The 13,921-nt window shown below is 38.6% G+C and overlaps 1 protein-coding gene across 1 annotated transcript in view; it reads left to right on the forward strand.

The window, feature by feature from the left end:
- LOC137284993 (E3 ubiquitin-protein ligase TRAF7-like) overlaps positions 1–13,921 on the forward strand; it is a 146,445-nt gene that overhangs the window by 14,785 nt on the left and 117,739 nt on the right. Inside the window, exons 5-7 of the mRNA XM_067817097.1 lie at positions 2,430–2,522; positions 3,058–3,097; positions 3,974–4,151. Of these exons, the coding sequence (XP_067673198.1) occupies positions 2,430–2,522; positions 3,058–3,097; positions 3,974–4,151 (311 nt within the window). The remainder of the gene's footprint in view (positions 1–2,429; positions 2,523–3,057; positions 3,098–3,973; positions 4,152–13,921) is intronic.

Raw genomic sequence — 13,921 nt, forward strand, 5'->3', positions numbered from 1 at the left:
AAGGAAATTATAATGACCTTGTCCAATTAGTTTCTTTCCTAAACTTGCCTGTTTCGTAGTTCTCTGTTGTAAGTTGGTCTAACTGGATGATGAGGGTAGGTACACTGTACATGTTTATGGTACATTTATTGTATATTTCTGTTACTCCAAGATTATATGGTGTGTTTACACATGAAGATTTGGGTTGCAATTGAACCAATGCTTGTCGTAAGAGGCAACTAACGGGGTCGGATGGTCAGGCTAGCTGACTGTTGATACATGTCCTTGTATCCCACGATGTTGATCACTGGATTGTATGGTTCAGACTTGATTATTTACAGACCGCCAGCATATTGCTGCAATATGACAGTGTGCAGTGTAAAACTAAACTCCTTCTCTAACTGTATTGTGTGTTCATTGAAAGGTGTTCATTTGAAGGAATGTTGTTAGTATGTAATTTGGAGGAATAGTTTCAATAGTGTACTTATTTATCCCAATTTTCTTGACTTACATTTATTCGGGGGAATGTTGTGTCTCATAGGGATAGAAATGATCTCTAAGCCGTGAGCTGAGTCAGTTTGTTAAATGATCAAAATATCCGAAGGACTATGATAATTCTATGTGTTACTAGTGGGGAATTCATGTTTGTAGTTATTTCTATATATGTTTTGTGTAAGTAAACTCAACACCAGTGTTTCTGCATGTTATCGCTGTCCAGTAGACTTGTGATTAATATCTTCCTTTCTTTATGTGTAATATTTAGTTGTTCGCTGTATATGGAAGAGAGGTGTAATTATACATTTGAGCAGCAGTATGATATTTATCCTGGTAATATTGGTGTGATATGATTCATATTCTGATACAGTATTTTCATTTCTGTTGGTTAATTGTACCCTGATTCGTTTGTTTTTGAGTCTCAGACTGTGGAGATAGCATTTTAGAAAGGAAGCATCAACCTGGTAGTCTGTCTCACAGTCCATAAACCACATTACTTTACCCTACTGCCTAGACCTCCCTACTATGAAGTCTGTCTCACAGTCCATGAAGCACATCACTTTACCCTGCTGCCTACACCTCCGTACAATGAAGTGTGTCTCACAGTCCATGAACCACAATTCTTTAAGCTACTTGCCTAGCCCTCCCCACAATGAAGTCTGTCTCACAGTCCATGAACCACATCTCTTTACCCTGCTGCCTACAGCTCCGTACAATGAAGTGTGTCTCACAGTCCATGAACCACAATTCTTTACGCTACTGCCTAGCCCTCCCTACAATGAAGTCTGTCTCACAGTCCATGAACCACATCACTTTACCCTACTGCCTAGCCTACCTACAGTGAAGTCTGTTTCACAGTCCATGCACCACGTTACTATACCCTACTGCCTACCCCTCCCTACAATGAAGTGTGTCTCACAGTCCATAAACCACATTACTATACCCTACTGCCTACCCCTCCCAACAATGAAGTGTGTCTCACAGTCCATGAACCACATTACTATACCCTACTGCCTACCCCTCCCTACAATGAAGTGTGTCTCACAGTCCATGAACCACATTACTATACACTACTGCCTACCCCTCCCTACAATGAAGTGTGTCTCACAGTCCATAAACCACATTACTATACCCTACTGCCTACCCCTCCCTACAATGAAGTGTGTCTCACAGTCCATGAACCACATTACTATACCCTACTGCCTACCCCTCCCTACAATGAAGTGTGTCTCACAGTCCATAAACCACATTACTATACCCTACTGCCTACCCCTCCCTACAATGAAGTGTGTCTCACAGTCCATGAACCACATTACTATACCCTACTGCCTACCCCTCCCTACAATGAAGTGTGTCTCACAGTCCATAAACCACATTACTATACCCTACTGCCTACCCCTCCCTACAATGAAGTGTGTCTCACAGTCCATAAACCACATTACTATACCCTACTGCCTTCCCCTCCCTACAATGAAGTGTGTCTCACAGTCCATAAACCTCATTACTATACCCTACTGCCTACCCCTCCCTACAATGAAGTGTGTCTCACAGTCCATAAACCACATTACTTTACCCTACTGCCTACACCTCCCTACAATGAAGTGTGTCTCACAGTCCATGAACCACATTACTTTACTCTACTGCCTAGCCCTACCTGCAGCTATTAAGCCCTAAATAGAACAAGTCTAGATTTCCTCTGGTTCTGTATTTTCCAACTGGCTGGGGTTCCTTTTCAAGTGAAATTGCTATCAGAATTATATTATAATTATATTCAGGGCGCTGGTCTGTCAGCTTGGGTGAACTGTGCAGATTCTGGTTATAGCCAACCTGGAAATGGTAGAGAATCTGCAGACACTAATGCTACATATTGCAATACAGTGCAGTACATTGTTATCTTAACATCACAAGTCACATATTTCTAGATACTGTTTGAAAATCCTGGCCTTTTTTTTCAGGAGATACTTGTCTTTGTTGACCCTCCGAACAAGAAGTTATTTTGTCGCCTCTGTAACCGGGCTTTCAAGGATCCTGTGATAGCATCATGTGGGGTATGTATACACAAGTCTGTTTGCATGACACTGAGAAAAACCATAGAACATAATTTTTGCCTACTATAATGTAGGTGGTCTACACATACCACTATTCTGAAATTACAAACTGGACTAATGTTTTCTACCCTTCTCAGTGTATGTGAATTAAACTGATGGAGGATCGTACAGTCTTCTAATTTTTTTTAAACTATATATTTCCTAAATCTTTAGTTGCATTATTATGAAGTGCACAAGGATATTTGAGAAGGACCTGGACTTTCATGCTTGGTATGAAACACTGTACACCTCACTACCTGAATGTGTCCAGGTGGTTTGCAAAGTTGAACTGAGGCTGCTGTATCACCCAGTGGTGGAAGTGTTTGTTCGTAATGCTGAACACTTGGGTTCGATTCCCTACATTCTTGATTTGCCTTACATGAAGTGGCGAAAGCCCTTCTTGAGTGTGAAGTTTATACATTTGAATGCTTTATTATTGCCAAGTAATATGCTTGTTGTAGTCTGTGTCATTCTTCATAGAAATTTCTATTTTCAGCATACATATTGTCGGAAATGTCTCGACGGAAATACAGATGGTTTGTATTGTTTAAATATTCCTTTCTGTTCTAATATGTTTGACTGTTGAATTTTGAAAGTTAAGAGCATGGTCTCTTGCCAGCTCTGGGGAGATGGGGGTGGCCTAGTGGTTAAAGCGTTCGCTCATCATGATGAAAACCCGGGTTCGTTTCCCCACGTGGGTGCAATGTGTGAAGCCTGTTTCTGGTGTCTCCCACCGTGATATTGCTGGAATATTGCTAAAAGCGGTGTAGAACTAGATTCACTTATTCACCCTAGCCAGTTCGTGTTTGAAATTTTGTGGGGCTTACAATTTTGCATATATATCTTCCTTGTTGTGAAGTTAGTGCAATGCATCTCATTGTGCACACCTCAGTACAAAATGTATATTTTTTTCTGTTTTCAATCTATAACTTCTTGTCAGTACAGGCTATTATTTCTGTCATTTGAAACTCTTCACAAGAATTGGGAGGCAGGGAGGTCTCTCATTGTAGGAACCCAGTTTAATGTGCAGAGTTGTGTCTCTTAAGCATGCAAGAATCTGGTGATCCAGTGTTTGAATCTGACATTTCCACTTTTATATGTATTCACAAATGGTGTTCACCTGAGGCAAATTCTTCCAGTCCCAGTACCCACTCATTCTTATCTCAAGACCTACTTCTACATGCATGCCTAGTCCAATGGATTATTACTTCTGTGTTCATTCTTGTGTGCACCTTGAACATGCATTGTGCTTGGAAAGGTGCTTATAAACGAACTGTTGTTATTTTATTATTATATTTTTATGGATATCTTGAATATTGCTGATGCGTTGTAAAGAATATTCATTCATTTGTTCGTCCAATTCCAGTGATTACAGTGTTCTAAGACATTATTTTCCTGTATTGTATCAGCAGTAATCTGTCCTGTGGATAGTCAGAAGCTGTCAATCATGGTGTCCAACATCGCAGTGTCAGAGCAGATTGGGGAGATGTACATACATTGTAAATATGGCTGTAAGCTGGCTGAAGATGACCAGACCTATATCGTGGACCCGACCAGGTGCCCTGTCACGGTCAAGATAAACACCAGAAGGTGAGACCGCAGAACATTTCCTACATAGTCTTGTTACATTTTGACCTAAACACTGTGGAAGTGCAAGTTACTTATAGTGACAGTATGGCCAAATTATTAAATACACAATTAAAACTGTCTTCTTGAGAATATTGCAAGAGCATTTCTTTGGGTGTGGTGAAATGGGATTTAATGTCATACTTAATATTATTTCACTCATCTGATGATGTGCAAGAGTGTGTGTGTATGTCTGCTTGTACTAGCCCAGACCTCAGCTGGTTGTATAGAGCTTGCTCACTGAGAAACCATATTGCACTTAAGCATGGATACCCCAATCAGACGCATTCTACTGACTCAGAGCCACCAGTTCCTGCTGTACCCATTAATGCCCAATGCCAGGCAGGAACCAAAAGTACCATATATTAACGCCTTTTGGTATGACACACCTGGGGATTGAACTGGCGACCTTCCACGCACTGGATGGACCAAGGAGGCGGTCATTTCTGTGTGCTACTGTTCTTGAGAAAAGCAGGGGGCAGTGTTTTGTTATTTTGAAGGGTCTCCTTTCACAAAGCACCAAGGTGACTGTAAGTTCACAAAGGTAACCTTAGTGCTATGTTAAAGAATGGGAGTTGAGGTTAACCTTTGTAAAGGTTGCTTAGTGAAGGAGGCCCCTGATCAATATATTGGCTTCAAATCATTCTCATCAAAATGCAAAAGTATCCAGGCTTTTAGAAAAGAATATACTCACATTAGATTTGAAATTAATTTTTTATCAACATGGCATTTTCAAAGTATTTTGGCACAGACGCCTTTCACACCAGAGCATATTGATAAATTAATAGCAAAATTCATAATTTGGAAGCTATTTTCAGATTTTAACAGACATTTGCTTCAGACTTGTAGAGACACCAGTGGCCCTTCAGTCTAACAAGTCACAATGTCCTTTATGTGTCCTCAAAAAGTGTTGTAGGTTTAATCTCTAATTTACAGTCATGCCTGACTTTGCCGGCCAGCTGATGATGATGATAACGGATTACGAGTAGTTTGCTGGCTGTAGTCTGTTTTCAGGGGGTATTTGTCTCATAGCCTCATTTGGGGGACATGACAAACTTTGTTGGACTGAGCTCGAACTCATTAATTACAAGGCACCAATTTGCTAGATTGTGAACTAGATTTCTTGTAACTGATTTGAGTGAACTCAAATTATGTTAGCTAAACTGAGTGAAGTTTATTCAAATAATTATTTATTTGTTACATAATGAATGTAGATAATTTTGCCTCTCTGCCAAATGGCAAATTCATATGTTGTTGTATGTCAACATCCAGTTGATTCCAGATTCAAGGGGAGGTAGACACATGATCTAGCTTGGTCACAAGTTTAGGGTTAAGAGCACAAAGAGTTTTTTGAAATGTACGAAATATGTATTTATGAATTTTATCAGGAAGAAAAATATACAAAAATCTTGAATTGCTGAAATATTGAAAGATTGAGATGAAGTTATAGCATGTCTATTGTTAGGCTGAAACATACTTTAAGTTAATCCCCTGATTATCACACATAAGTGAAGTTTTATCTAAAACAAAAGTGTCTAGCAAAAAACGGAAATCAATCCCCCCAGCCCCACCCCCAACTGACTGGATTTGCCAGAACCTCCCTACTGTTATGAATTCCACTAAAGTGGTTTACATCTCAGGCCGGAATTACTTTATGCTTTTATCCCACATAAAATTGACATGTCATGATATAACTGAAATACTGTTACTCATACCTAACCAATCGTTATCGTATGTAATAAACAAGGTGAGCTATAACTGCATCACATCATGATCATTGTTCAGGGGACATGTTTAGAAAGTAGTCACTGCACAAGCAGCATGTTCCGAAAGAGGAGGTCTATCAGGGGTATAGGTGCTTACAAGCTGATGAGACATCATCAATATCTTATGCTCTTCTTAAAAAGGATGCTTGCAAGAATAGGATACTGTGGGAGGACCAACCCCTGTTGGCACTCTCAGCTCAGCTCTATCTGAAATTCAGTTTATAACATCTTGCTTCTCACTGTGCAATATTGTGCAATGTACCCATTTCATGTTTAAAGATTAAGTACTACATACATGACCTTTGGAACTTTTTTTTCCGAAGTCCTAATGGGATGTCAAGTGACCTGATGTCCTGGCTCATTGGTCTATCATGCGGTGTCATCATCTCTTTTAGATCCATATGTTTTGACAATGATAATATTGTTAAAGATATTTGAATTCAGTTTTCAATATTGCTCCACAGCTTCCTTAAAGTAATTATTTATGTGAATTTGTGTGTGTAACATTTATATTAGCTTTGTTACTGGCATATTGGGACTGTGAAAATATTTTTCTCCCTGTTTGCTCCAGGCCCTTATTTTCTTAGAATAGCAATTAGTCTCTGATTAAACATTTTACAGAAAAAGTTCATAGTAAAAAAATTAAAATATAATGAAAAGGAGCCCTCAGACTTTATTCTTTTTTTCTGAACCTGTGAACCTATCACATTTTCTCGACTTGCGTGGGCTTCCTTGGATACATTTGCTTCAGAGTCTGTATGATAGGCTACAATTTTCTCTGATAGTGTGAATTTGTGGCTGCGTAAGCCTCCCTTCCTTTCAACTATCTATATCTGAACGTAAGCTGTAGAGTATCTCTGTCTTTGCTCATGTCAGTCTCATACTCTGTGTTCATACAGTAAATAGGTGTGTGTAAAGGACTGACAGCAACCTTTGCTAAGTGGCTATCACTGATGATAATGTTTTGTGTTAACTACAAATGAAGGTGAGCTACAGTCCATTGAACTGTTCGTGTGTAAAGGTACCAAGATAGTACCAAGAAGATGTTCCATTATAGCGTCCCATAGGGGTACAACCTGATTTCTGGTGTCCCCCTTCTTGATATTGCTGTAATATTGCTAAAAGCGGAGTAAAACCACACTTAGTTACTTCTGTGGAGGAATGGCTTTTCCATTATTTAATGACTGTAATGAGAAATGGTGTAATGATAGGCAGACTCTGTGACTGATTGTTTTGGGCCCCAGGAGCATAAGGTGCTGCTTGTGCTTACAGTCACTGGTTTGTTTGCTCCAATCTGTACTACTGAGTTACAGGTGGTCTGGTCGATTTGGTATCATAGTGGTTCGCCGATCACACAGGAGACTTGGTTTGTTCTTAAACATAGATGCAGTGTTTGAATTCCATTTCTGGTGCCATGATACTGATTTAATATTGCTAAAAGCATTGTAAATCCACTCACTCACTCACTCACTCACTCACTCACTCACTCACTCACTCACTCACTCACTCACTCACTGTTGATGTCAACCTCTGTTTTATTGGTGTTATCGCTTTGTCAAGGGTAGTAAGTGCAAAACCAATTTCTTATAAATGTGCACAAAATTGAATTGACAGTGTCCTCTTATGAAAACCAACTGTACCTGAGGTAAGCACTTTAAAACTGTCAATTCTGGTCCAAACATCCCACTGTCCTCGCTTTTATGAAGAGATTAATCCAATAAATCTCCCAAACCACTACTTTATTTTTTTCAATATGTATTCACCGAGCTGTTAAACCAGCTGGAAGGTTTGAAGTGAGTTTTTGAAGGGTTACACGTGAAGCTTGTCATCACAGATGATCGTAAATCTGGTAGAATGTGTGAAATGAGCATACTGTGCCAAGCCGAGCTTGAGAATCAATTTGCCCACTCACACGTCCCCCTCAACAACGCTATTAGGTCTTTATCACCCGCTGCCACTATAGCAGACTATTAACAGGCTGCTCCACATGTCGGCATGACCTCTGCTGGTGCTGACCCATAGTGGATGTAGTTAAAACCTCTTTGTAGTTACAGAATGTTTATGTATACTTTGTACATGGTGGTTGAAAAAATGGACATTTTGTCTTCAATTTTGGCTGTTTATATGATCTGAAAATGAGGCGATTAGTTGCATAAATTGTGTTTTTGTGTAGTGATACTTGTATAAATACTGAGAATTAAATGGGAGTTTGTCTGCAAAGTGTCTGCAGATCAGGAGTCAACATATTGTTTTCAACAAATCACATAAATGAAGTTGTGCAGGCAATGCTATAACTGAAACCTAAAAAAGACACACTATAAAAAATAGGGAGTTAGATTATCTTAATATGTATTAAATGCCATGTTGTGATGGATCACATTTATTTATGGCTGAAGTAAATCAGTTGTGGAAGGTATGTGGTCATGTACATGGAGCTGAGATCACAACCAGGTGAATTTAAGCAACTTTGGGTTTGGAGAGTCCTTTGATGGGTGACCTTGTTTGACAGCTTGACTCCTGAGAGTTTCTAGGAGACTTTCTGCCCAACAACAAAACACATGACACAAGTGATCTCACCATAGGCAAGTGAATTTGTTCAAAATTGCGTCTGTTCACCCAACAGAAAATGGGTACCTGGTGGGATAAGTCATGTGACCACTAACCTTCTAGCACCTCACAGGCAGCTTGGATTAACAGGGGTTATAATAATCAGATTGTTTGGGTGCTTTGAGCATGCGTTATGCATGGAGTAATGTGCACGATAAATGGACTATTATTACTGTTATAAGTAAATGAGATTAGCTCTAAAATAGTATGATTGCGTCACTGATATGTTGCAGCACACTCAAAACTGTGGGAAATGCATATATCTTAACCATACTAATGTGATCTAGACTACCGGTGGTCTGACTTACATTTTTGTGGAAGACGCAGTGGCTGAGTGGGTTAGACGGCTGGCTTTCTATGATGGCATGTATGTGCTTGACTCTGAGGATGAGGGTTTGAATGAGTCCGAAGATGAGACTCAAATGTAGTTAGGCCTTTCAGTGTTTGGAAACAGAAGAGACCTCTTTCCCATGAATTATTAAGTAAAGCGTCATAGGCATTAGGCATAGGCATCTGTTTGCTTCTCCAATAGTAGAGACTCTCTTACCAATTTCCAGTACCAAATTTCCAGTTCAAATTTCAAAATCGAATATAATGCTTACAATTGATGATATTGTTTCTAGATGTTGTGTAAATTGATTACACAGACTCATGCTAACAAAAGTTCTAATGTTTTAGCTTGTGTACTTTTATGGGGAAAGTGTTGTCAACATATATACCATGTTAAATTGTTGTTCTTGTCAAAACTTATTGGCAAGATTGTAAAAGAAAAAAAAACCCAAAACCCCCGAAAACTCTATTACCTGTAAGTTAAGGCTTTAAAGTTGGATAGACTCGAAAACGTAGCATTATTCATTAAGCTACTTTTTGTATTTGTCGTTACTCAATCCAACAAAATGAGGGGAATGACTTTGGTTTTAGGCCACTTTTAGCAATATTCCACCAATATTATGGCATTGAAAACAAGAAGTAGGGATCACTCATTGTACCCATGTTGAGATTTGAACCCAGGGTTTCAGTGTAGCAATTGAACACAAGTTGTCAGTGTTTTGTTCGTTCTTTAATCCCATTTGTAATATTTTGTTGAATTGGGCCTTGCATACCACTGGTTTTCAGTGTTGGTCCTTTTGTCCATGGGTTTTCATATTTGATTTGAGCCTTTGTAGTTGATTTGGTTCCTGCATCCCAGGAGTTGAGTTGGTCCTTTTGTCCATGGGTTTTATCCCCAGCCGCGCATTAATGGTGAAACTGGGGTTGTAGTATGAGGCTGTATGTATGATTTGGAATATCTTAAGAACTTAGGTTCTTTTCATGAATGGTAGCAAGATTTATCACTGTATAAGAAATGTCCCAGTCTTGTTTGGTGACCATGACCTTCATTTCAAGGTCAGAAGGGAACCTTAACTATTTACCTTTGTCATCGAGATATTTCAAGAACAGGGCCCACTTGCACAAAACGATCTTAGAGCTACAATTATTGTAAATCCTTAAGATCGCGATCTTAGGCTTCGGCTACAATCGCCATCCACTTGCACAAAGCAATTGTAGGCTAAGATCATTGTAAGTTACAATCAAAACTTACAATTGGTCGGAAGCAATTGTAAGGAGCTAAGATCATTGTAGTCAGTAGCAAAATGGCGTCCATGTTGGTGTCAATTTCACGCAAATAATTAGCTCTACGTTTGGGGATTGCTTTCATATTGCATAAAACTGTATGATTCGCCTTGACACTTCAGCGACACAGAGAATGCAACATTGATTTAACGTCAGAAATATCGTTATTTGCGGTAGTGAACAACATCATTATCGAGTCGATATCATAGAGTACAATTCTCACCCGGTTCAGTGTTGGGAAAAGTATGAACACCATACCTTTTTGATAAACAAAGAAAGGATAGTAGATCTAACGAAAGGGGTCTGCATGCGATTAGCAGTGATTAGCCATGACCTTTTCAATAACTCAAGGGCAGCTAATTTTACTTTTTACGCAAGATGGGAGTGGTTTCCCTTTGTAGATTATGCCGTTGCCGTAAAATCTGCCATGCCCAAATACAATGCATGTTCTGTAGTGACAGAACAGATAGCCACATATTTCTTTTCGGTTAATGATTTTGTCTTAGTTTATCATTGAAATAATCTACAGTTGGATAACGTACAAAAATAAGTTTTTTTCTACTTGTAAAAATTGAATCTGACAAGAGACAAGAGTTTTAATCTATGTATTTTAAATATAATACAAGTATTTTTCAAACGGAAAAATACACTAGCTAGGGTATGTGATTTTTTTTTTTAACAAAACGAAAAAATAATTATCAAGAAACACTCCCACAGTCATGTCACACTTTCATATCTTTACAAATCTAATGCTTGTGGGATATATATGGGATTTTACTCCAAATAACATCGATGCCAAACTATGTTCAACTGACAGTCACTGGCAAATCATGGTACATTTAGGTGTTATGTCATAAGGAAATTATATTTATGTGTTATCTTTTAATTTCATGATTATTAGGTCAATAACTCAAGACCCAATCTGTTAATGTATTTGTTTGTATTTCAGTATTTGCATAAAACATGATATTTCTGTGGTTGCAGTATCACATGTTTAGTTCATAAAAGAATTAGAATGTAGAAAAAATAGAGAATAACCCTTGAGGTACGAGTGATTATACATGTTACCTTCTACGTTATCGCTTCCTTCAACGTTATTATTTACTTCAAAGATTTGTGGGTTGGGGTTGTTTGGGTTTTTCTTTTGTTTGTTTGTTTTTTTTATATTTGTTGTCATGAAAAATCTGCAAGGTGCGATTAAAGAAGGAATGTCATCTGTGTGCAGTAACCAGTTCCACGTTGTATTTGCGCTGCATGCTATGTGCACTTGAAGACAACTGTAGACAGGAGTTTAAGAAATTTCTACGTCCAACGTTGAAGAGTTCGATCTTAATTAAGATCGCGATCTTAAATCCATGATGTCTTAAGATCGTCTTTGTGCAAGTGGATTAGGGCAATTGTATGGTGATTGTAAAGTTGATTGTAGGGGCCTAAGATTGATTGTAACTAAGATTGCTCTCTGCAAGCGGGCCCAGGTCACCAGTTTTCTTCATATTCAACCTTTGGTGACTTTGGCATCATTTTCAAGGTCACTCTGCCACTTAGAAGATTTTAAGCATGTTAGACTTCATGTTAAGATTGTCAGCGAGATATCGCAAGAACAGTTCACTGGATGTTCTTCATAGACTTTCAAAACTTCCCTTAAATGTTTTTGAATAAGCTATTTCTTTATTACTACTTTCGCATATTTCATGAAGTTCCGGGGTAGAATAGGCCTTCAGCAACCCATGCTTACCGTAAAAGGCAACAATACTTGACATGAGAGGTGACTAACGGGATCGGGTGGTCAGACTCGCTGACTTGGTTGACACATGTCTTCAGTTCCCAGTTGTGCAAATCGATGGTTATGCTGTTGATCACAGGATTGTCTGGCCCAGACTTGATTATTTAAAGATCGCTGCCATACAACTGGATTATTGCTGAGTATGGCGTAAAACTAAATTCACACACTCATGTCAAGGTCAGAGTGAATCTCAAAATATTTGTGCGTTTGAAATACTGCAGAGCAAGATATCAAGTAATATCAAGTTCACTAGTAATGTTTTTCTTGACATATAACGCCATCTTAACTTACAACCTTCACTTTAATTACTTTATAAATTTGATTTGATAATTTGTTGTTGTGGACTGTGTCACCTTAATGCTTGCTGTAGTTGATTTGTTCCCTGTAACCCTTAGGTGGTCAGAGTTGAGCTGGATATTGAATCCATTGGTTTTCAAATTTGATTTGGTCCCTTTATCCCACTGGTTATCAGAATTGGGTTTGGCATTGTTTCCTGTGAGTATTTGGTGTTGACTTGGTCAATACACATGCTTCATTTAAGTGTTTAATAGCACATCATTGTGAAGTTGTCACTCTGATGTTAATAGAGTTCTCAAAGTCCCACAACTAAAGTTTCTCTGTTTCGTGAGTCAGTTTTATCAGTCAGTCCTACCATGTAACTCATTGTTTTTATCCATACCAGGAATTCTGTTACGTAGCCCCTAGTGTAGAACCTTTTCAATAGGTCACCAAGTGAATGGCATGACACATTGCTATACATACTTGTTTGTCCTAACTGATGTTAGATTAATGACAAGAGACAAGTATAGAAGGTCGGTTTTGGTGATTGCAGGAATTAGGCCTGAAGTACTGGCCCAACTTTCCACCCTAGAACTGTCTGGATCAATAATTCTAATATCCCTAACCATTGTTATTTGAAAGAACATGTGGCGAATTACAACATCAATGTAGTTAGGTCTTTCAGTGTTTGGAAACAGAAGAGACCCCTTTCCCACGACTTATTAAGTAAAGCGTCATAGGCATTAATCTGTTTGCTTCTCCATTACTAGAGAATCTATTACCAATTTCCAGTATCAGATCAAATTTCAAAATTGAATTCAGTGCTTACAATTGATGATATTGTTTCTAGATGTTGTGTAAATTGATAACACAGTTTTGGAAATAGGACCACAAGTTGGGGTTCTTCCTGTAGGGGTTGTGTGTCACCCACGGAAGAATGGTCTGGTCAATAGAGGCAAGTCATACTGGATGATTTTAAGCTGTGATGGTAATGGTGGTTTGAAGTCAGTTATTGATCAGAACCCTTCCTTTTATTGACAAGGGAATGGGACGCTGCATTTATTCATCCGGTGACTCGAATCACACCACCACCACATTTACTTGTGTGTAATGACGAATGTAACTATTTGTGATGCGTTATTGTCAATATCCGGATAGTTACAGAGCAGATAAGGGGTTATGTTGGTGGTAGGGGATATGGATGATACGCTGAGCAGGGAATTATTTTGATAGGTGTTGTAAAAGTGTCATTACCATCAATAACTGCTTTCATCATCTTTAATCATACATGAGTGCTTGCTGTAAGCTGGATCTAGTAATAAGCCTCATGTAACAGGCTGATGCATTGTACAAACTCCAGGTTGTTCCACTTGTGGTTGTAGAAATTTATCATAACCTGCTGAAAGCTGTTATGCAGCACCATGACTCCAGCAAGTGTTTGTAGAAAGTATCCACACTGAATTCAGTATGTCCAAATTCATGGAGTAATAACTTATGAAACTGACTTTGTTGCGGTATCTGCGTCCCACTGGTAACAGGACCAATGAGGAAAACGAAGTCTTTACGATGAATTTTGTGTTGATTTATATTCATTCATTGCCTTAAAAAATCAGATTTGTGAGTAAAGTAATGATTAGTTTCTCAGTTTGCCTGTCAAGCCCCCTGAGTTAAGAATCTAAGATACA

This window comes from Haliotis asinina, chromosome 5 (genome assembly GCF_037392515.1).
Source record: "Haliotis asinina isolate JCU_RB_2024 chromosome 5, JCU_Hal_asi_v2, whole genome shotgun sequence".
NCBI lineage: Eukaryota > Metazoa > Mollusca > Gastropoda > Lepetellida > Haliotidae > Haliotis > Haliotis asinina.